General features: G+C 56.9%; 1 protein-coding gene across 2 annotated transcripts in view; it reads right to left on the reverse strand.

The window, feature by feature from the left end:
* The window catches only part of GLI2 (GLI family zinc finger 2), a 251,033-nt gene that overhangs the window by 165,999 nt on the left and 60,345 nt on the right, over positions 1-24,689 (reverse strand). For both annotated transcript variants that reach the window (XM_023622733.2, XM_070241767.1), the window contains one exon: positions 18,286-18,463. In XM_023622733.2, the coding sequence (XP_023478501.2) occupies positions 18,286-18,433 (148 nt within the window). In that variant the 5' untranslated portion in view covers positions 18,434-18,463. The remainder of the gene's footprint in view (positions 1-18,285; positions 18,464-24,689) is intronic.

Here is a 24,689-nt window from a genome sequence, read left to right on the forward strand (position 1 = left end):
TCTGGGTTGTCCACACTCTCCTCCATGTCACGCCCAGCCTTCCCTCCCACTGCAAATCCCATCGACCCACAGCAACTTTGGCCCAACACCGGATGCAGAGGCCGCAGCCTTCCCGAGATTCCACGGCTCCCACCGCTGGGCGCGGCCCGTCCTGTCACAACTCCGTCGTGTGTCGCTCACAGTGGCTCTGCACCCCTGATCAGACTGTACCCAGTACAGGGCTGGGTGTCTAGGGCACCATGAGGAGTGTGCACATGGCCCTGAAAGGACAAGCAGGGTCCCTCCTGGTAAAGGGCAGACGAGGGCATTCAGGAAAAGGAGAGCCGCCCCAAGGGGCAGAGGCACGGACGGCGGGCACATGGAGGGACGCCATGCGGCCGAAGAGGCGGGCAGGGGCTGAGTGTGCCCAGAGCGTGGACTCAGCCCATGATGCCGGCCGGGGAGCCACCGCAGACACCCATGGTCCCCTCCATGGCTGCGGGAGGGGAGTTGGGGGACTGTCTGGAGGGCTGCATCAGGTTGAACTCACTCCCACCCCAACTTCAGGATGGGGCGCGGTGATTTGTGGCTCCTGTTACAGACAGGCTGCGGCTCCATAAAGGCCAAGTGGCCGCCGGCTGGGACGCCTTCTCGCCCGGGCTTCCCCACGCTTTTACGAGTCAACATTTCTCCAAAGACTTACTGTCCGCACAGGCCCCTTTATGCCCCAAAGGTAAGGGTCGAAGCGGCCTTATAACTGCCGTTACTTATCTTTACAGCGGCCGGTGAGAGCCCGCGCTGCCGCGGCAGAGCTTTCATTTCACTGTGTATATTTTTAGTGACGGCTTATAAATCAGGCTCATCCCTGGGGCTCGGGGTCTGGGGTCTCCTCTATTCCAGAAGGCCAGGCTGGGAGAACCATCCCGGTCCCCCTGTCCCTGCTTCTCTGGGCTTTGGGCACTAATAGTCCTCAGGAAGGCAAGACACAGGAGCTTGTCTCCGAGGATGCACCAAGGGGATCGTCAGGACCCTCAGTCCATTTCTGGCCCTTTCTCTGAGCAGCAGCAGTCCTGTCCTCCTATCTTCTTCCCCATCAAACCCTACTCTCAATACAGAATCTGATAAACTCATTCTCACTGAGGCACTGATGTCTGACAACAGCCAGGTTGTTTACCACCTTCCCAGGGCGTATTCATCGTACCACACTCATACACTCTTAAGCCATCAGAATTCATCCCTAATGATGAAATCACTGACAGGGACACAGGAAAGGATTCCTAAACTCCCAGAAATCATGACCTGTAAGTACCCACACTTCTCTCTCTGTGTAGCAGACGCCATTGGTACCCCCTCACGTCCCCTGTCCTTACCAACTTCCAACCACTAGTACCTGTGGTTAACTGTCTCAGGGTTTTCCCTGCCTCCAAAGCCCTTTGGCCAACTGCACAGCAGGCTGGAAGTGCCACTGCAGGCCTGGAGCAGGGGCTGACGGGGCTGGTGTTCAGACCTCGGCTCCCGGGCCACTTGGGTGGGACAGATCCCAGGGGCTCTCGGAGTCTCCTCATCGGATGACACTGCTACAGTTCTTGGTGGTGACTGGCTTGCCAAGGCTGAGGAGGCTGGAGGTGACCTTCTTTCAGGACGAGGTGGCCCAGGGGCTGCCACAGCCTGGTGACCTGGTGGAGAGGGGACTATGCTCAGGAAAAACGAGAGGCAGTGGAGAGACAGGTGGTGAGGCCAGGGTGAGAAGGGGCGCCGGAGGGTGAAGGAGCAGACGCAGCTGTCCCCATGAGACCACTGGCGGGAGAAGTGGCTGGCAGTGAAGCAGGTCCATCTGCCCCCGGCAGCCCCTAGCTGGAACGTTCTAGCACCAGCAGGGCCCAGAGGCTCAATCTGACTCTGGGCTTGGCCCTCTCCCTCCCAGACACAACCCAGCTGAAAGGATCAGGCTGTCCCCTCCCGGGACTGGGGTGCGGGCTCCAGGACAGGCGAGTCTCCACCCCCCTCCTCTGGGAAGAACCTCCCAGGCCGCTCTCGCCCTCCCCTCAGCCCCAGTGACAGAGCCCCTAGGATCACAGCACAGGGAAACGTTGATTCTGAGTTTTGTTTTGTTTCATTTTTCTAAGTTTCCGGACGCTTCCAATTCCTCCTTGGGGACGCGAGCACAGAAAACCCATCTGACCCCGCAGCCCCGCCAGGTCACTCAGCCAGGCACCCACGGCAGAGTCCTGACACCTGGGTTCCCTGGCGTGCTGAGAATTCTTCAGAACCGTCTCACAGACATTGCCCAGGGACTGCGTCGGCCTCCTCGGGACCTCACGGTGCTTCTGGGGCATCACTGCCCCCACGGGTCAGAGGACCCTGATCTCTCACGCCGACTTCCATAACCCCCCGCTCCGTCTCCTTCCCCCAGGGGAACAAGGCTGATACAGGCTCCACCACGGCCAGGTGTCCCCCCCGTCCCAGGGTCAGGGCCTGGTGGGCCTGAGGAACCACCATCGCTCCTTCCAGCCTCAACCTGCTCTTGCTGCTGACAAGGACTCTCACCTTCATCGTCACACACAGGTAGAGGAGGGACTCACAGACAGACACACAGACAGGTAGGGGTGAGGTGAGAGCCCAGCTAGGCCAACCACACAGGTGAGCAGGATGGTCCAGGAGGGAACATTCCAGAAACAGAGGGAGGACAAGGCCTGTATGTCAAGGATGGGGATAGGAGAAGAGGGATCCCAGCAGCCTGAAGGCCTGGGAAGGGTGATGACCCCAGACAGAGACCAAGGGGTGCCCTGGTGTCCCCCTGAGAGCTGGAAATAACCCAGAGGCCCACTCTGAGGGGGACAGCCTCAGAAACAGAGGGCAGGGCCTGAGGTCCCCGTGGCTGCACCACACTCAGCACGTCCAGAGCCCCCGTGAAGACAGCCCTGTCGTGGGGCCTCCACCTCAGTCCTGCCCTCAGCCCAGCAAGGGAGGGCATGCCGTGCCCCCATGAAACACCAGGCCTCAGGGACCGCCCCGCTCCCACCACCACAGCTCTGAACCCGGGTGGCTGGCTCCATAGGCTCCACTCCAGCCACGCCTCCCGACACAGGATGGCAGGACCCGGCCGTGGCACACACGGGTGGTGGCACTGCCCCTTGGCACGAGGACGACCTGAGCAGCTCATCAGCCTCTTCTCCCCCAGCTGAGGAAAGGGCTTCCACTCTGCCTGACCAGCACGGCGGAAAGAGGCAGCGGATCCAACAGCCCTGGGAAACGCCACCGCGCCCCCATGCCCAGGGCAGAGCACTCATTTTCCATCTCCTCCGTGTGGTCATTCCTGTGGGTACCTGCCTGTCTCACCCCTAACAGGACTGTCGGTTGCAGGAGAAGTGGCCCTTGCCGGTGTGTTCTCTGCGTGACCCAGTGATAGAACCTCGCCCGGCACACACGAGGCCCTTGATAAACACTTGTCGAAAGACAGAGAGAAGCAGGCAGAGAGAGAGGGAAGGAGGAAAGAAGAATGATCTGGAAAGCAAAGAAATCCAGCAGGAATGACCTGCATTTCATTGTGGGGATGGAACACTTCAAGTCGCAGGGTATAGGTCAATCCAGCAAAAAAGCGAGTTTCTTCTAAACGTCCTTCCCCTGCTCAAAGCCCTTCGATGGCTCCCTACTACTCATATTTCAGACTCCAAGGCTCCCTGGTAGCCATTCAAAGACCCCCTTCCAAACGCATGTCTCGTCCCACCCCCGACGTGACACCTCCTCTCAGGCAGGCACTGTGGTCCCTGCCCTCCACGTGTGCCACCTCACGCCACTCCAGGCCTCCACTCTCGTCCCCTTCTCAGGGCCTCTCCCACATGCCCCCTCTTCTCTGAGGAACCCTCCTTAGAGGTGCCACTCTGGAACTTTTTGGCATTTCTGCTGTCAGGCTGTCACTGGGACCTCTCAGGAGCACTCTGTGTCCCCTCAGGGGGAGCTCAAAAGGACAACAAGGGAAGGGGGACAGGCCTGGTCACCCCAATGTGGCCCAAAGGAGGAGGCTGCTCCTGGAGCTGGAGCTCTGACTCCACTCATCACTCACCGGCGAGTGTCCACAGCTGCTCTCTCCTCCCTGAGTCCTCCCACTCTGCCCACCAACTGCTGCAGTGAAGTGGGCAGTTTTATTTGGCCCGCCAGGCATTGCATGGGGCCGCCCTCCCGTGCACAGTCCCTGCAGGTCAGGGAAGCTGACCCTCCTTGTACCACGAGATGTCCACGAGATCCATGTAATAACACGCGGCCTAGGCACAGTGACTGGCGCACAGGGTGCAGGGGACCCAGGCTAGGACAACAGGAAGAAGCCCAGGACTTCTGCTGGAATCACCCCAAAGGAGACCCTTCCCATCAGAGCCCAGGGGTGTCAGGCCCACGCTTACCTGCAGCCACTCTCACCACCAGGGGAGGAGAAGCCGCCCGAATCCCAACCCAGAGGAAAGCCGTCCCAGAGTACAGGAGAAGGAGACAGTGTCCTGGGGACATCATTGGAGCCTCAAGCTCAGCTAGTTACACCTTCCCCGTATGGAGGCCAAGAGCTCCATGCAGCTTCAGAGGCTCCAAGCTAGTTTCTGTCACCTGCAACCAAGCGTCCCGACTTGGTTTCCATCAGGGAAGAACCATCCTCTGAGGCCAAGGAACGGCCTCTTCCTGTATCCTCATACACCACGAATGTCCCTCCTGGGCCTCAGCATTAAGTGTGGCTGCCTGCCCATCCTCCACGGCCTCTGGCTGAGAGCTGGCCTGAGGGGCGGGCACGGGGCTGGGGAGAGGAAGGAGGAGTGCAGGAGTCACTGGCTGAGACTCACTGAGCACAGGGTAAGCCCACGGTGTAGACGGAGAGAGGATATGAAGGGACAGCGCAAATTGGGGGCCCCAGGCCAGGACAGGGAGGCAGGAGGGTGCGCTAGACAACCACAACCCTACTCTTGCCAGCCCTGGCCGACGCTGACACTCCCCGGGAGCTGCAGTCTGCCTGGCACTGCCCTCTGAAGATGCTGCTGAAGGGGCTGGGACACCACGCACGGGATGGGAAGCCAGTGAGCATCTAAGGCCCACCCCTCCTGGGCAACCCGCCTGGTGCAGGACAGCATGCTGGCGTGGGAGTCCCAGATCTGCTCCTTGCTGGGATCCATCACATACTCACTGTGTGGCCTTGGCAAGACCATTTCCCGTCTCTGGGCCTCAGAGAACCAGATGGCCCCTGAGGCACCTCCCACTCAGAAGTGCAGCAGAATCTGGCCCTCTCCGGCTGGGGGCAGCACCAGGCCCTGGCCCTTCCCAGCAAAGCATCTCGTGTCCAGCAGGACAGGGACCCAATGCCTCTCCCACCCCCAGGGCACATCCCCCTGGAGTAGTAGGTGGGGCCGGGGGCCACCCTGGCATGCTGGCAGGCCATCTCTCTCAGCCCCACCCGACCCCGCAGCCCCACTGCTGCAGAGCCCACGAGCCCCGGCATGATCAAGTGTTCGGAGCTGGAGGGAGGCAGTATCTGGTGATAAAGGCCTGGAAGTTAGCTGGAGGTGCTGCTCTTGCTATGGTGATTTACTCAGCTCCCATCTACACTCGCACCCTTAACGTAATTATTTACTTTGTCATTAAACACCCTCCTTCCACTCCAGTTATTTTTAGAGCTCCTGGAGCCTATAGAATTGGCTGGGGAGGCTGCTCATTGGCCAGGAGAAGCCAGGGCCTCCCTGATGGGCAGCGATGCTCACATAGCCTGGCGACTCATGCTGGGGTTCCAGGCGTGAAGGGGCCAGGCCCAGGTGCCACAGGCCAGAGGGATGACAGCCTCTCCCAGCCCTGCCTCGCTTCTTCCCTCACCGTCTCCCTCCCACCCTCCCTTCATCCTTTCTTACACTCCCTCTCTCCCTTCCTTCCTTCTTTTGTAAATCTGAGATATAATTCACATACCATAAAATTCATCCTTGTAAAGTACACAATTCACTGGTTTTTACTTTATTCAAAGGGTTGTGCAACCATCACCACTATCTAATCACAGAACATTTCATTGCCCCAAAAGGAACTCCATAGCCATGAACAGTCGCTCCCCCCTCCCCTCAGCCCCTGGTAACCACGAATCTATTTTCTGTCTCCATGGATTTGCCTACTGGGGACAGTTCATATAAAGGGAATCATGCACACGTGGCCTTCTGTGTCTGGCTTCTTTCACTGAGCATAACATTATCAAGGTTCATACATTTTGAGGATGTATCTGTATTTCATTCCTTTTTATAGCCAAATAATATTCCATATGTGGATATACTGCATTTTGTTTGTCCATTCATTAGCTAATGGACATGTGGGTTATTTCCATTTTTTGGCTATTATGAATAATGTTGCTATAAACATCCAGGTACAAGATTTTTTATGAACATATGTTTTCAGTTCTCTTGGGCATATACCTAGAGTGGAACTGCTGGGCTCTCCCTCCCACAGTCAGCCGAGAGCTGGGGCCCGGCATGTGGGTACCGCTGTGGGTGATGGGCAACTGAACAGCTCCACACTGCTCTGGCTGCTAATGATCCACCCAGGAGTTGCCACAGGCCCCTCAAGCAGGTGAGGCCACTATCCAATGAGAATATGACAGGAGCCCCTGGTGGCCCACCTGCCATACCCTCACTCCTACAAGCTGGCAGGTGAGCTTCATCACGCCCATTTTACAGATGAGGCCTACACTTGTACCTAGCTATGGACCCACACCTGCATGCCTCTAACTGAAGGCACCTGTTGCCTTCCTTGTCCCCAGCACAGCCAGGAGGGATGTGACCAGTGTGTAGACCCTGGGGTCCCCCCCGCGTCCAGCCTGAGAACTCACAGAGGCAGCAAAGTGCATCCTTGGCAGTTTGTGCTCCCTTTCTGAGCCTCTGCTCCCGTGGGTCAGCTCTCTGGCCAGAGGCTGCCTGAATCCAGGTGTCACTGGGGAGGAGCTTGGTACCCACTAACCTAAGTCACCAAGACAGAAGAAGGACAATGTGGACCTCTGCACAAGCCCAGAGGCATGGTGACAGCTAACGGGTGGATTTCAGGCCCTCACTTTGGAAGGGATGCTCTCCTGGTCTGACCATCTTCTCACCACGCAGGACCACCTGCTCTGCCATGCTTCCCTGCACGTCCCATCAATTCCAGAAGGGCAGGGATTGAGGAAGGTGTAAGGCCTGCGCCTGGTGTCCACGGCCCAGCACCACACCAAACCCAAACCCTCCTCCAACTGTCGCTGCTCAAAATGGGATGGACAATCAGATGCAGAAATCACCCTCCTCGGACCAGAGGCCTTGCTGCCTGGTGTCAGGGTTACAGACTTCCCACCCCACAAACCCAGGCCGCAGTCCATGCCCACTGGGAGCACGGCAGCCAGGCCACAGTCACAGCAAAAGAGCCAAGGGCAGTTTCTCAAGAGGGAGACCCTCCAACCCCCTCCCTCCCTGCCTGCCCAGGAGGAGAGGGAAGATAAGCCAGCTGAAGCTGGAGGGGGCTCCAAACAAGCCACGCCCACCCAGGGCCAGGCCGGGCCTCCAGCATCCACGCATGGCTGTTTAGCAGCCAGAGGACACAGACCCAGGAGAGATCTCTGGACATGGCCTCACAGGACATCCCAGCCCAGAGACAGTGGCTTGCGCTGGAGCTGCAGAGTGAAGGGAGCCCCTCCCCAAGGGCTGACAGGGCCAGCCTTGCTTGCCAGCACTCCCCAGCCACGTTGGATCATTCTCAGACCTCAGGACTTTTGCCCATGCTGTTCTTCGAGCTAGAAAGCCAATCCTCCTTGCACATCACAGGCAAACTGCTACTCCTTGTGAAGACCCAGTTCAGATGCCTGTGCATTCATTCATTCATTCACTCACTCTCAAATATTTATTGGAAACATACACGCCACTCTCAGAAATAGTTCTAGAATGACTAATCATAGTAACAGCAATAACAACAAAACTAATAGCAGCAATTCCATATACAGAATGTCTACTACATGCTAGGTACTATCCTAGCACTCTGCGCTGGTTATCTGCAATCCCAGCCCTCCAAAGGGAAGCATTTGTCCATTTCTTTTTTTTTTTTTTTAAAGATTTTATTTTTTCCTTTTTCTCCCCAAAGCACCCCCGGTACATAGTTGTGTATTCTTCGTTGTGGGTTCTTCTAGCTGTGGCATGTGGGACGCCGCCTCAGCGTGGTCTGATGAGCAGTGCCGCGTCCGCGCCCAGGATTCGAACCAACGAAACACTGGGCCGCCTGCAGCGGAGCGCGCGAACTTAACCACTCGGCCACGGGGCCAGCCCCAGCATTTGTCCATTTTTAAGGTGAAGACCCTAGGGTTCAGAACAGCAAAGGATACCCAACTGGTAAGTGGCAGAGCAAGGACTTAAACCTCGTCTGTCGGAGCCTGAGCCTCCGCCCCCGGCCACGCTGGCCACCCGGGAGCTGGCTGCTCCGTGCACCATCCCCTGCGGCTTCCCCTAAGCCCTGGCTTCCTGTGCCAACACCCCTTTGGTAACCTCTCCTCAACCATCTGAGCAGAGCATGCGCTTCTCCCTGTAGGATCCTAAGGGGTCAGAGAGAACGCACGGCTGCAGGCAGGGGCCTGGCCAAGGCCCTACTCAGCTGGTACAGCCCTTCAGGGCCGCACTCCTTCCCTGTGGTCTTCCTGATCACCCAGGCATCAGGCACTGGCCGCATCAGCATCGCAAGTGGGAGTGTCTGGTTTCTCCATGGGGACCACAGCTGTTGGGCACAGGGACTATGGCTCCTGCTTCTTGGATGCCTCCCCTCAACCCAGCCCCACCTGCCCCCTCTGGTTCTGGCACAGGGTTTCAGAGAGGGCGGCAGCTTTGTTCAAATGCACTGCTTTTCTCTCCTTACCCATCAGTGTGCATAAAAGAAGAGGCTCCGACAGAGCCATAGGACCTCAGCCTGCAAGGTCAAGCAGCCACACACCCGCCTGGGAGCCCCAGCCACCCCTGGGCCTCACTCTAGGGCAATCAGGAGGCCTTCTCCTTCCCCGGTCCCATGGGGCCCCAGATGCCACTGCCCCTCACTGCCAGGCCTGGCTGCCAGACCTCGGGACCTCTCCCTGGACTCCTTGCCTCCAGCCTCTCTGCCCAAGCCCCCCTCCCACTGCAGGCTGCCCTGCTCTCTGATGTGGCAGGGGTCTGCCTTAAACCTCTGTAGCTGATTCCCTGAAGCCTGGGGGGCGGGGAAGGGGAGAATCTGAATGCTCCACCTGCCTCCAAGGCTGGAGCCCCTCTCAGGCCCCACCCCAACCCCCACATTGGAGCTATAGTGGTCAACACGCTGACCCCCAAGCTCCCACACTCCTGAGGGGCCGTTCTGCTGCTGCCGCCCCCCAATGCCCACCCATGCGTGTGTCCTCCTGATGAGACTCTGCACGTCTCTAAAGGCCCAGCTCAGACGCTGCCGCCCCATGAAGCTCCCCGGGCAGGACATGTCTGGCCTCCCACGTGTCCCCGTAGTGTTCTGCTCTCGGTCCCCCGACACGTCCAACTGGGAGCTCCCAGAGGGCAGAGGCAGGGTCTCTGCCATCACCGCATCTCTGAGCAATGCTCTGGAACCATCTGTGGGATGCACATATGGGCTCAGGGAACCCAGAGGCACCCAGGCCACCTCGGGAAGGCCAGGGTCCCCTTCTTCCTCCAGGTGTCCCACATCCACCCCAAACACCAGGCCTGACTTCATTATCTTCAAAATGTTCCTAAGATCAGAGGCGGTGAGACCTGGCCACAAACATAAAATAAATTATCCTCCCCACCCCCATGATAAATGGTTCTATTAGCAAACCAGATTGTTAAACTCCGACGTAGCAGAACGCAGGAAGCTGGGGCCCATCCATTCTCCCTCTGGCGCACGCAGAGTTGTAAATAGGTTATTTTGTGTGTAAATAACACATTAAAACACAGCATTAGCTGTGTCTTTTGATAGAGAGGAAATTGTTACAAATAAATAATTCCGGACAGGAATGTAAAATAAGCCAGATTTAATAGTGCATGCCTGTGCAGCCGTGTTAAACATGACTAAAATGATAAACCCCAGAATGTACTAATAGTAAACTATGCACTGACATCAAAGTAATGAGGCTGTATTTCTACCAAGCTTTAGAAATGCTAAAATTAGTTTTGACAAAACCAAACATCAGAAAAATGTTTCTAACATAAACACCGTCACTTTGGGAAGAGGGGGTTTGGGCCAGGAGGGCGGCAGGACTTGGGGGCAGCTGTGTCCCATCCCATGGGCAATTCCTGGGAATTTGGTTTCCAGACCCAAGGGAGTCTCTCGGTGACCGTTTATGCTTCACTGTCTCTGGGCCTCAGTTTCCACCTCTGTAAAATGAGCAGATTCGAACTCGATGCTCCGTAACGCTTCTTCCAGTTCTATGTTGGCAATGACTGTAAAGCTTCCCCCGGCTCTGCAGAAGCTGCACGTCCACAGTGAACCATGAGAACTGAGGCCATGTCCGCAGGGGGCGCCGTGGCCCCGGGGAGCGAACTGGAGCGGGAGCCACCACAATGCCCTCGATGCTTCTGTTCTGCGTGGACAGAGCTTGCCAGCTGACGTGCATCAGCCAAAGCACAGCAACATGGGTCCGAAGTACAAACATCTGTGCACCAGCCTCCACCACCGAGGGGAGCAGCAGGCAGGGCCAGCGAAGGCTCCCAGAGCACAGACCCTGGGCTGCACCTAGAGCGCCGTGGAGGGGGAGGGAACACAGCTGCTGTGTCAGGGGCAAGCAGGGCATCTGCTCTGACTTTAGACGGCAGCCGTCTTGAGTGGCGTTCTGAGCCTGAGGGCTCAGCATGGAGCATGAGCCTGTGATACACGAGAGAAAAGCTCACCCAGACTTCCATCACTAACATTTACTTCGTCCTGCTCTCTGCAGGCACTCTGCTAGCCACTCTACAAATGCTCTCCTGTTTCACCTCACTGTAGCCAGAGTAGTCACCATTATTATCTCCACTTGACGGCCTTCAGAGAAGGTCTGATCTGCCCCAGAGCACACAGTTAACACGTGGAGAGCTGGGAGGAGGCCCGGCCCCACTGGCCTCAAGCCCCATCCTTCCCCCGACATTCTGCCACCCTCCGCCCCAGGCCCCTGGCTCTCCAGTACACCCTCGTGCCTGAGACCACAACAGGACGTTGTCAAGAGTCATTCAGAAGCACCTGAAAAACGCCTGGGTGGCCATGCCCTGGGTTTGTGAAGCTATCAGGGAGAAGCATGTTCTGCTCTGCTTTCTGGAGAAAGTCTGATGGGAACTGGTGTTCCACGTGGCTGGGCCGTAAAAACAAGCTCAGAAGCAGCATCCACAGCAATCCTGGAAATCACTTAAATAAGAATAATTGCCCACTTAGTCATGCCTGAGTGCATCCTCAGGCCCAAGGCAAAGGTGTGTGGCCCCAGCCGAGTGGCTCAGGTAAGTGAGGGAGGCTGGCCCACCCAGCAAGGTCCCTGCTGTCCAAGGGGCCTCGGGAGGGCAGCTGGGGCCAAGGAGCAGGCAGCCCCTAATGACCCTCGTCCCAGGGGACCTCAGGGCCTCAGAGGCAGCTGGCCGCACCAGCCCATGGGCACACACCTGCCATAACAGCATCAGTCTGCTTCCATTCCCTCCACAATCATTTATCGGGTGTCTGCCTTGCTGGGGGCGCTGGGGTGACCAGACACCCTGCCCACAGGGGCATCCCGGGGTTTGGGGGCCACAGACACAGAGAGGGAGCTAAGAGACCAGGGACTCAGAAATATCCATCAATGACAGGGCACAGTAAGGTCCACGTGACTCAGGGGGTTTCCTGGCTCTGGGCAGCTCCGCTGGAATGGTCACCTCCTGAGTCGTTTCTGTATTCTGATATTTGCACAGCATTCCAGGACAGACGTGGACGCCTCACCTCAAGCAAAAATGGGCCTCGAAGAAACTTTCAAATAAGCCCACAGGGCCAGTGAACAAGAGGAAGGGGTGGCCGGTGTGAGTTTAGGTGGCACAGAGGCCTCCTGCAGTCAGGGAGCACTGTGCTGAGAGTCAGACAGTGCTCAACCCTAGTTAACAATAACCCTGCCAGTGCGAACCACTGCTAGTTCACCACCTCCAGGATCTAGTCATGCCTTGGACCAACTACATCCAACGACCTGGGAAGCCTGTTAGACACACACACGCCCAGGCGCAGCCCGGGAGAATCCATTTCAGCAGGTCTGGGGCAGCCTGGGAGTCTGTATTGACTCCAGCGGTGTCAGGAGATTCTAAGGCCTGGCAGCTTTGGCACCCTCTGGTCTGGTCTCCCCCTCCAGTGTACAGTGGAGGAAGCTGTTAGGAGGCCAGGGACCCGCTAAGGCCACCTGGTCTGATTCCCAGCCCAGGGCTCCCTTCTCCACTCTAGAGAGAAACCCAGGCTTCCGACCAACCATCCAGCCTCAACGGGTCAGCTAACAACAGTTACCGGCAAAGAGGAGACTTTCTGAGTCAGGCAGAGGCCGCAGACCCAGGAAAGGAAAACTGGCAATAGTTAACCAAGCAAACACTTAATGTGGACCTCACAGAGAGCCGCCTTTGTGCCCAAGACTTCAGCATGCTAACTCGAGTGATTCTCACAACGCTGGGAAGCAGGTTCCATTACGTCCACTTTACAGATGAGGAAACCGAGGCACAGACCCGCCCGGGGCAGGGGCGCTCGGCCTCACCCAGGTGGTCCGGTTCCCGAGTCTGGGCTGCTGCTTCCTCTTCCGTGGCACTGCTGTGAGACGAGAGGCGGCAGGAGCAGCCACTCTCCACCAAGTGCCTGTGCCGGGCAGGTGGGAGCACGTGATATGTGTCCCATCATTTCTGCCCAGCAGCTCTGCATATGATTCCCACTTCACAGATGGAAACACCCGCCCGCCTCGTGCACTTGGAACCCCGGGGGCCCAACGCTGCAGTCATCAGAGCCACTTGCTTGGCCCCATTCCCAGCAGCTCTGCTTCAGGAGGTCTGCATGGGGTGGGGCCCAGTTCACAGGAAGGCTGCTGCTGCTGCTGGGGTCCCACGCCAGGAGGACCCTGGCCCAGTACACAGTAGGCACTTCGTGTGACCATTAGTGTTGGCCACTGCAGGCACGTCACAGGATTTCTAAAGCTGTCGGGCTGCCTGACTCTGGGACAAGCAAAGCTCATCAGACCCAGACCCAGCTCTGAGTTTGATGGCTCCAGCCTTCCCCATCGTCCCAGCCCGGAGGCTCGGAGCGGCTGGGCCCCCTGGTACACCACTGAGGCACACAGAGGGGTTCAGAAACATTTTTGGAAAGAAAAGCCGCTGTTGGGGAGGAAAATACGACAGCATTTGGGCAGTGTCGGTATAAAGCAATGAGAAACATCTGAATCAAATTGCCTTTAAAATTACACCATTTTAAAAATTAAAGGGAAAAAAAGCTCTGGGCCAAAATGTGTTTTTAAAGCTTTACGGCCTCCAAAGTGTTAGCACAAGGGCTAGAGAGACTGGGAAAGAGCCCACCGGCCGCTATCCGGAGCTGCGCCGCCAGGTGCTCCCACGAACCCCCCAGGCTGACCGCCGTGCTGCCTTCTCCCTCGAACAGGCCCTGCTCCGCTCCACACAGGTGTTTCTGCCTCCGTTCTGGCTCAGGGAGATGGCGACTCTGAGGGAAACACCCAGCCTCCAGCAGGTGGAGCTTGACCTAAGGGAGGTCAAGCAACAGGGGCCAGTCGAGCCAGGTGACTTTTGCAAATAAGTCACAGCACTGACCTCAAAGAAGTGGCTGTCTGGAAGAGAGCAGGTGCTGTCTGCCGTTGGACAGACAAGGGAGCTGAGGCTAGGGGACAGACGAGGAGACCCGTCTCAGGCTAGTGCAGAGACTGGACGCTTCCCAGAGTATCAGCAGGCTGGGGTCTAAGGCCCAAATCACCTGCCAACAGTGCAAACTCACAATCTAAAAAGTAAACATCTGAAAGAGACTCTCCCCATGGGAGGGGCGGGAGCCCGAGCCCCAGACCTGGCTCTCTGCTGAAGCAGCTGGCGGCCTTGGGCAAGTCCCATCGCCACCGCATCTTCGCCTCCTCTACGAAATGGAGAGGCTCCAGCCCCACTCAAGAATGAGACATGCCTGCCACTTCTCCCGAACACCTAGAAGCTCCCATCTGGGTTCCCAAGCTTTGCCCCCAGGGACGCCACCTCCCTTACATCCTATCTCCTTGCTTTGGACTCATTCTCTTTCTGGTTCCTAAGGGGGCTTCAGATCAGGTGGCTGTCAAGGATCTTGGGTGAGGCTTAAGATACCATCAGTCGTGTGCTAACAATGGGCTCTGGCAGCGGGGAGGGGAGGAGGCAGCCCGATCTGTAGAGCTTGCCAGTTTCGTGGTGAAAATACTCCCGTCATGCCAATTTCAGTTACCAACCTCAGGTCTTACATGGCAGAACTAGACGGAGACGCACTCAGCTCTCACAAGCTGGCACGGGCTGGCTGCAGCACACCCCTGCCTCCCAAGATACTTGCATTGTAACAGAGAGTTCTAGAAGGCTGAAGTCCTTAAGAACCAAAGGGGTGAGTTTCCTGCATGCCACGTACATCACCCTGAGTTCCAACATCTGGACAAGCACTGCTAAGAGAACCTCGCTACCTTATAAAGTCGTGCTCACAAGATAGAATTTGCATCCTGCTCTTTTTCTCTACTAATAACTACTATAAACACATCCCTCCCCATTATTATAAAGTCTTGATAAACGTTTTTAAATGGCTACAGAATGTTCCATTCAATAGATGTTCCACAGTTTGATTAATCAATCTCCTATCATTAAACAATTAACACTGTTCTCAATTTTTCACTTATAAATAACGTGGAAATGAAATCTTTCTGCCTAAAGGTGTGCTCACTCCTAGAACCAAAGTCATAGAATTCCAGCGGTGGAACTGGAACACCTGGCACTGGTGGCAGTCGGGGAGGGTTGGCTGAGGAGTCAGAAGCTGGCCTGGAATACAGGTGCCCCCACATGTGGACACCCCGCAGACATGGGCAATCACAGCGCTGCCAGTTTGCAGGATCTGGTCCGTCTGTCATTACTGCCCATTACTCACCAGAGTGCCCCTGACGTCCTCAGACAGGACTCACCCCACCCCTTGACAGATGTTTAATAAGCCAGGAAAACTAAGCTTGTGTAAGCCATCCCATCTGGGTGAGGTGCCGATCATGGTGCAGACCGTGGGGACAGTCTCACAGGCTTTGAAGAGATAAACGGGCGTTGGAGGAGCCAGGTGTCTGAGCAGTCACCTGCACAGCAACCGGGGAGTCAGCTCAGCCACACTCCTGCCGCAGCAAACAGGCCTCAGACAAGCCTCCCTGGACTGGGATGGTCACTCTATCTTTTCCAGAAATAGCTGAGGGACAGGGTCCCCTCAACAAGCAGTTCTCAGCTCCCTACACCCTTGCTCCAGTCCAGGATGCGCAGGGCAGCACTGCCCCTGTCGCAGGCCTTTGTGCAGGCCCAACGGCCTGTCCGCAGCGCCTGTCCACACCCAGCCCCATGCCTGCAGGCTGGGCATCCAGCCTCCTCAGGAGCTAGGCAAATGCTGCTGCTCCACCAAACCACCCCTCCTCGGCCCAGCTCCTCGCCCACCCCCCCCTCCCTCCTCACACTGCTCAGGTGCACAGGACACACTCAGGTGCCATCTCAGGCCCGGCCCAGCACCAGGACCCGAGACCCAGAGCTGAGTGCGAGAACATCCCCACCCCTGAGGGGGCCTCTGTGTCGGGGACCTGTGCAAACCACCTTCTCCCACCTGGCATCTCCTTCCATGCATTCCCCTCACCTGTCGGCAGCTCCACACCCCTGCGTGCAGGAAGGGGCACGTCAGAGGCTCTTTGGAGCCTTCCGGGACTCGATTTCACTGAGTAACTGAGGATTCTTGCTAACAGCACCTCCGCCACCATGGATAAGATGTAAGCAAGATCCCATGTCTCAAGATCGTAGAGACTTTGGACACTATCTGTCAAATGCCCTCAGGACACAGATTAGGAAAGCAGGGCCCAGAGAAGGGAACAAGATGCCACACCAGGACCCAGGATGTTGCTGGAACTAGGAACCAGGCCAGCGCCCTCTGGGCCGCAGCACCGGGCCTCCCTCACCCCATCCGCAGAACGCAGTCGTCAAAGTCCACCAGCACCGGGATACCCGCTCCAAGATGCTCTCCGCTTTGCTCCATGCAGCAACAGCTGCTCTTCTCTGACTCCAGGAGGGCCCTTCCCCAATAGGCCTTTCAGCGAGGGGCAAGGGAGCGGGGGCCTGAGGAGGCTCTCCAGCAGCAGCGGAACCCGACTCCAGCCTCTCTGAGGACCGCAAGCCACCTGCCCTGGGGCAGGTGGGCTGACAGGCAAACCCATCCTCTGCCGGAAACTCATCAGCCAAGCTCCCCTGGGGTCGGGCAGTGAGGAGACAAGAGGGCCTGCGGGGGTGGACAGGGAAGGCACCCTGGGGTGGGTGTGGGGTGGAAAGGGGTGAGCGCCTCCGTGGAGCTGCTGTACTCCAAGCTATAGGCCTGCTGCCCATCCCTCCTAGATCCAGAACCCCTCAAGCATCTGTCATGATTGCACAACTGGGTCTGATGCTGGAGGGGCTTCCCCCCAATTACTGTCTAACTACTGTCTAATTACTGCCTAAGTCTGTTCTCTGCTACTGTGACACGCAGTAAATTGTGCTGTGCAGCAGCTCATGATTCACTCACAGCTCTGGAGAGCACGACCCAGGCTGAGGCGGGAAGAGCTGAGGGGCAGGCCAGAGATACACAGAGCGGGCCTCAGAGCCCCAAGCACCTGTGTGTCAGACAGAGGGACAGCCTGAGGCATCGCCACAGGCCAGGGTGGGCCCTGACCCGGGGGAAGGAACAGACCATGTGCAGACACAGCCAGGCCCAGGACAGCCAGCCCTGGGAACAGGCAGCCGGGCCTCTGAGCCACCGCCAGCCTCCCAGCTGGGCTTCCCCTCACCTCGTCTCCTGGCTCCCTGACACCACCCTGCGTGGGGAGTCCACCCTGGGTTCGCACCTCCCATGCCAGGTAAGAGCTCTTCCTCCACCCCCGCCCCACACCAGCCCCTCCTCACGGAGGAAGGGCCTGAAGACCCCATCTCCAAGAAGACAGGAGTCGAGGGGCATCACCCAGGTCAGGAGGCCAATGGCCCGCCTCCCTGTGAGAGCACAGAGGTTGGGCTGGCATCTCCCTCTCCTGACTCGGGCCACACATCCTGATAATGACCTCCAGCTGGGCAGCACAGGGGACCTGCAAATAACAACAACCCAGAGGTCCTCAAGTTCACTCTTGGGAGCAGGGACACCTATACGCTCCAAGTATCTTCGCTTCCCTGGGCCCCGGCCCCAAGCTGCACCCAGCATGGCCCAGGGACTAGCAGCACCAGTGTCACCTGAGTGCTGGTTAGAAACGCAGAAACCTCAGGCCCACCTGACTTGCTGAAGCGGGTCGCACCCTAACAAGCCCCCTGAAATGTGTATGCGCATCACAGGGTAGAGGCACTGCCGGCCTTGCACACCCACCCCAGCGAAGGCGGCTTCTCCCCACTGCTCTCCGGGCTGTGCCTGAGCAGCGGGAGCAACAGGGCATGACTAAACGCACTTGAATAAAAAGGGAATGACAAGAAATCTAAGTCTCTCCATTCCTTGGAGACAGAAATAGTTCTGTGGCCTCCAGATGGACTGCGCAGACACACGGGAGGTCTCGCCTTCCCGCCAAACTTTCCCAACGGGATGCTGGCAAAGACCAGTGGAAACCAGAGTATTTCTCTTCGGGGCAGTAAAATGAGAGGCTGTGGCTCGTGTAGTCCTTCTGTTATAATTAACTTGGCCAGAAATTCACCTAAGGATACTAAGTTCCATACCTGACCCTCTAATTACAGCCAGAAGGATCGAGAGACAATTACTTTCCAAAATAGACCTTGGCGGGCCAGAGACAAGAAGCGGCATAGCTGGCCCATCTCGAATGTGCCAACTGAATGCAGCCCAGGGCCGCCCAGCAGCCACAGCGCCTCCCTTCCGCTCCCTCTCCCCATTCTCAGACCCCCACCCCCTGCCCGCCAGAGTCTGAGATGACAGCCCAGCCCCCCAGATTTGGGGTGGCCAGACCTCCGAGAAAACCTACAGGCGACCAGCACAGTGCCTGGGATCCCCAGAAGCAGGAGGCCCTCCTCTCCGCCCTCCATAAACCCAGCATGCCTGCCTGATGACATCGGCCACCAGGCTAATTAAATGCTAATAGGCTAATGAAAAACACCCCTCCTGCCGGCACAGGCGCAGAACAGCGAGTACCTCCTTGGGCAGCGACCGCCGCCGCGGCCGCTGTGGCCACCGCTAGAGCCGAGGCCTTCCTGGCCGGGTCGGGGAAAGCGGTGGCCTCCAGGATCCCACTTTTGGCTTCCTTCTTCTCTGAGGCAGCGGCGGAGGCGGACGTCTCCATCTTAGCGGCTCATAGTCCCAGGTGGCAGCCCTGAAGGAGAAGACAGAGACAGTCACCCACGCAGCCCCAGACCGGCCGGGAGCGCGACCCAGATTCCTGCCCTGTTCGCCTCAAAAGCGACCAACTTAATTCGCTCATAATTGGGAAGGAGGGTTTAATTAATTTTGAGAATTATGAGTTCTGAGATTCATCTGGTCTTTCGGACGACCTCCCGGACAACAGCCAAGCAAATTCGTCGTCTTTTACCCCAGATTTTTAAAATTGAAGCAACAAGTCCCTGCTGCTGTAAGCAGTGAGCAGCAGGAAGACCAACAAGGAGAAATGAAGTCAGGATCACGGGATGCTCCAACTCGGAATCCCAGGAAAATAAAAGTAAAGACAGTGACAACTACTCAGAGGTCCTGAAAGAAGAGCCTCGTGTCCTTTCCTCCCTGCTCACCAGGATCCATGCTTCATTTCTTCAGGCATACGTTCATGCGCTCATTCACGCACAGATGTATCATCATTTATCCACTGGCGCACACACAGTCAACCTATTTTTAAGATTAAGATGTTAAGAGCCTAAGATTTTAAGCTCTATGGTGCATGAGGCATGGTGCCTGGTGCTAAAGGTACAATCTTGGAGTTTACAGTGTCCTTAGGAGACAGATAATAAATGGGGGGCTGGGGGGATTCGTGCAGATTTAGCTGCAGTTGGTGAGAGGTGGAAGGAAAAGAACACAGGGTGGCGGGGCAGAGCAGGGTAGCAGGGCAGAGCAGGGTGGAGGGGCAGGGGGTGGCCACCTTGCTTCCTGGAGTAGGGACGGGATGCCACGTGGAGCTCCGAGGAGCCCAGGGCAGAGGCGGAGCCATGGCCCAGGCCCAGACGGGAGGAGGCTGGCTTGTTTAAGAAGCAGCAAGAAGGCGTGTGCAGGCCCTGGGCGGGTTTGGGCAGAGGGGGGACATGACACGACTCATGGTGTAAAGGGGTCCCTCTGCTATTATGTGGAGAGCAGATGGGGGAGGAAGGGACATGGCTGCAAGGACCCAGGGAGATCTAACAGTGGTCTGGGTGAAGGGGGCCATGGTACAGCGTGGACACACTCTGAAGGCGGGGCCCACACACCGTGCCAGGGCGGGGATGCTGGGTGTCATGAGAAGAGGGGTAGAGGGAGGAGGCTCAGGGGATGCTGGCACAGGTAACGCTCGTCTCCAGCAGGGTGGTGGGACACAAGCGAGCATTTCACTAACTTGCTTCATCCCTTGCAGATACTGCTAACCGAGTATGTGTCAAATATTACAAAACAGAAATTTGAAAGACAATTTTTTTTTAAAGAAGGGGGGTCGTCAAAGATGGCTCATATTTTTGGCCGAGCACCTGGATGATGGAAGGCTGGTGCCATTGGCTGAGATGGAGCACCATGGCGAGAAGCAGGTGTGAGGCGGAAATCAGCTCAGTGTGGGCCATGTTGAGATGCCTATAAGACATGCAGAACTGCTGGAAATGCAAGTCAGAGGTCAGAGGAAAGATGGAGGCTAGAGATGGGAATATGGCAGCCACTGGGCAAGATCTCCAAGGGAAACGCGGAAGGAGAAGAAGAAGAGAAAGTTCTAAAACTGAGACACAGGGCATTCCAAAATTTCCAGGTCAGGAAAAAGAGGAGAAACCTGTCAGGGAGAGTGAGCAGCAGTGGTCAGTGGGGGAAGGAGGAGAAAGAAAAGAAAAACACCAGCAGAGGGCGGGGGCTGGGAAGCCAACTCAAGGAAAAAATCCCTAAAGAGGAGGGGCAAGCAGCTCCATCACTGAGAGATGAGATGTGAGGCCCGAGTGCCGAGTCGCTGTGGTGGCAGGGGGCCCAGGGCCCAGGTGGCTTTTAGGGAGAGAGCAGAAGAGAGTGGAAACAGAGGCACAGACAATTTAGTCAAGAAGCTTTCCTATAAAAGAAGCAAAACATGTGGCGACAAGTGGAAAGAGTCAAGGAGCTTGCCATTTCAGAAATGAGGCAGGGAATGTTCCAGAAGAGAGCTCCAGAGCACAGCATAGCAGAAACCAAAGGCCGTGGTCAGCTCCATCCCCAGGGGCCTCAAGGCTAAAGCGACATCCACACGGCCCAGGATTTCATTTGTTTAATCCACAGAGGACTCTCATGTCTTTCTAAGTAGAAAATGGGAGCATACGAGAATGATGAATGTGACACGCGACATGAGGACCAGGGTCCTCCTGGCCTGCCAAGCAAACGGCCCGGCTCTGAACCTCCTGGTTTTGTCAGCACACGCTGGCCTGTCCAGTTTCCACAATCTTTCAAAACTCCCTGTGCAGAAAACCCAAGGTGGATGAGGGAGAGAGAAATGTCCCTGAGGATTTTGGCGAGTTAGTGGGTTTCCTCTGGCCTCGAGATTTAGGGATCACCGCCTGATCCTTTAAGCCTATTTGTATAATCTGTTCTTTAAGACTCTGGCTATCTGAATGGCCCACTAGCAACACGCCCTGGCCCGTGCCTGCCCCCCTTAGCCTGGCCACAGAAACCACCCACCACCCCACCAGCCACCTTCCCGACCACCTGAGCTGCACCACTGGGTCACCTTCCTCTCCTCGTTCTCCTCCCACATCTGACTGGCTGCAATCGCCAGAACTTCACCCCAAAGGACCCCAGCAGCGGTGCCTCTCCCAGCTGGCTGCTCTGTGCCGGCTTCTTCCCTTCTGGATCCTGGGTACCGTCTATACCACCTCTGGTCCCCCTCCAGTCATCCTTTACCCGACAGCCAGGCACCTTCCCCAAAACCAAATCTCAACACCTCCCTGCCCTGGCCGCGGCCACCTTGTTGAGCCCCCTCAGCCTTCACATCAAGTCTTGCTGGTTCTCCCTGCAGCCTCCTCTAACCTCCTCCCCTTCACACCCAGACAGGCATGACGGTCCTGCCCTTGCACGCCACAAGGCCTCTGCTCACGCTGTGCCACCTTCCAGAAACCTTTCATCCTTTCTGGTTATCACAGACTCCTACTCTTCCTTCAAGATACCATTCAGACGTCACTTCCTCCAGGAAGCTCCCCATCACAGTCACTCGTGCTTCCGGACTGCTGCAGCAACCCAACATCCCTGTACTGTATTCATCCCCTCCAGGTCAGGAGCTGCTTCCCACGCAGCACCTGCTCAGGAATGCCTGGCAGAGAAAGTGGAACTCTGAGGCAGGAAATCACGGCTCTTTGAAAGGCAAGTGATTTTGTAAACAACCTGGGGTTTACTCCCAAGAAACTCAGGTGAAGGAATTTAGGCCCAACTTTGAAACACACCCTGAATTTGGAAGTAAGGACAAAAAGCAAAGTAACAGCTGGAACAAGAAACCTTTAATAAGCATCTACCAGGTGCCAAGCACTTGACAAGAGTGACCTCATTTAATCCTCACAACATTTTACATAGGGAGACACCAATGCTCAGAGAGGCTGAGTAACTTGCCCAAAGGCACACTACTCAGAAGTGACTGTGTGCCAGGCCTTGAACTCAGTCTATGTGGTCCTAAAGCCATACTCTCAAGCATCACAGTGAGCTGTCCTTCACATGGGGATCCCTCACTGCTAAGGGATTTGCCCCCAAATTCCCGGGCAGGCATTAAGGTAACTGACTATGGAGCTCTTCAGGTATGGGGAGCACTGTGCAAGGAACCAGGGGGGCCCCAGAAGCAGGATTTGGCATGGCCCCCCAGCCCTAGTGCCATGTCCAAGGTGTCGAGACCGGTGGATTGGGACCTCCAGCCAAGGCCAAAAGCTGAGGCTCTGTCCAGGGCTGCTTGCCAACACCATGGTCATACAGTGGCTCCTGTCTGCTGGGGCTGATGGGGGGTGGGGGACAGGGGGCAGCTGTACATCGTTCACTAACTCTTTATTTTCTAATTCTTCATTGACAGTCAGCCTCACGCCTCGCGTTGAGCTAGGCTGGGACCTGGCTAGGCCCTGCACATCCCCAAATGAATCAGGTGTCCCTCTGCTGGGTTTGGACACTGCCCACCATCACAGCACCTCTCCCACAGCCTGGTCATAATCTGCCACACACCCAGCTGGCTTCCTGCTCGACTGTGACCTCCCCCAGGAAGGGCTAAGCCTTGTACCCCTGGGTCCCCAGGCCCAGCTTAGCAGGTGCTCAGACCCCTTGCAGATGGAATAAAGTGGGCGCAGGGACCCAGGCCTGTGTCTGGAGGGCCCAGGGCTCCACGGACCAGAAACCAGCAGAGGACTCAAGGCGCCCACAGGGCCAACGTATGGGACCAAATCCCAGCCCCAACCCGAGAGGGGCAGGTGGGCTCCTGGGAGGCATCAACTCAACCCTTTCTAAATGCAGATGGGGAAACTGAGGCCAACAACTCAGAACCCTTGGACTTTAGTGTCAGGGATGCCAAGGAAAGAAAGAGGCTCAAGAAGGAACTGTGACAACTTCTGCTAAGGGACTGGAGGAGACTGGAGTGGACGGGAGGGAAAGGCTGTGGTTTTCTCAGAAACAGCAGCTGCAGCTCCCTCGAGCCAACATCCCCGCCCTGTTACGTTGTCAGAGTGGGTGTCATCGTCCCCATCCTTACAGAGGGCAGGGAGCTGCCCGAGGCTACTTCACGGAGGGAGAAGGGCCGGGATTAGAGCCAGGTCCTCTGGCCAAAATGCCACCCGGAAACCTCAGGGTGCGGCCGCCACAAGACCAGGGTGAACAGAGCCTGGGGAGGGAGGGGACTGATTCAGATTCTCATCACCCAGACTTCTGTGGGTGGCGGGAACAGGCATGCACGTGGAAGCACCCGGGGTCCCGTGAGTGCATGTGGGAGCTGACCCTGCCGGGGGAGCCCCTGCCGTGCCCACTAGGCACAGGCCTGTCTTCTGCAGATCAGCTGCTGCCCCCTCCTCCCTTCCAGGAGGCAAAGGCGGTAGACAGCCGAGAGGCTGCGTAAATCACAGGAATTAGCAGGATTAGCACAATTTCTGGGTAAACACCAGGCACCCAGGGTCCCAGGCAGCCACTTTCACTCCCTGAAACTCCTCGAGGCAGACGCCTGGGTCTCATCAACAGCCTCACATGGGCGCCCAGAGGCCAGCTGGGGACAGCAGGGAGGGGTCCCGGGGTCCCAGACCTCAGCTGGGGGCCTGTTTCCCACAGGCTCCCAAACAAGAGGGGCGGGAGCACAGCATCACCAGGGGAGGAGGCGAGCTGGCACCCCCTTTACCTAGGAAACTCATGCAGCTCTAGTGCCCAGGCAACTCACAGTAGAGATGCCGCCACACTCCAGGGGCGCCCTGGGCCCAAGTCAGGAAGAGCACCCTTCCGCCAGGAGACTGCACAGGCCACCTATCCGCCAGCCCTCAGCAACATGGGAGGCCTCCCAGGCCTTCCCCTGGAGATGCTGATTCCACAGGATAGGGGATGACATATCCACACGTTTTTTAAAAAGTCCCATGGGTATTTCTGATGCGCAGGCAGGTTTAGGAAAGACTGCAAGGGGTACTCATAAGGTCGCATCCAGCTTCCAAATAATTTATAAGTTCCAACTGAAGCAAGGCCACAGACCCCGACGAAAAAAATAAACTTTTGTCTTTGCTAACTCGGAACCAGAAGTTGGTATCTCTCTCAGGATCGAACGTGGGAAACAAGCCACAGTGCCTGTGCGCCTGCCGCCAGCACAGTCACAGGCGTGCTCACACCAGAACACAGGGCATCACTGTGCTCACCACGGCACAGGTGTGCTCACACCACGGCACAGGCATGCTCAACTATGGCACAGGCGTGCTCACACCACGGCACAGGCATGCTCACACCATGGCACAGGCGTGCTCAATCACAGCACAGAGAATCACTGTGCTCACTACACGGTGCACTTGAGGTCGGCCTTCGACACCCTGCCCATGGCCCTCATGCCAGCAAAGCAGACGTGTCCCCACAGCACAGACGTGGTGCCCTGAACGTTGACGGCTGCATTCAGTACAACTGGTTTCTCTCGTAATTCTGTGCATTTTATTCCATGCATTTACAGCATTATTCTGAGGAGGGGTCCATGGCACAGAAAAGGTTAAGAACTCTGAGCGGAAGGACTGAGAGAATAAATTAATAATCAGAGCAGAATGAGCAAATCACTCGGAAACCTGCAACCCCAGGCACCCTCCGCCACCTGGCTGCTTTGAACTCCTCTAACAAGGCAGTCGCAGGAATTAGAGTGGCTTCCCGGGCTCCATCGATCTCCAGGAGAGACGAGCCCTCAGCCACCTTGGGGCGTGGTGCTCTCACCTCCTCTCTGATCTCAGCCG

This window comes from Equus caballus, chromosome 18 (assembly GCF_041296265.1).
Source record: "Equus caballus isolate H_3958 breed thoroughbred chromosome 18, TB-T2T, whole genome shotgun sequence".
In the NCBI taxonomy this organism is placed as follows: Eukaryota; Metazoa; Chordata; class Mammalia; order Perissodactyla; family Equidae; genus Equus; species Equus caballus.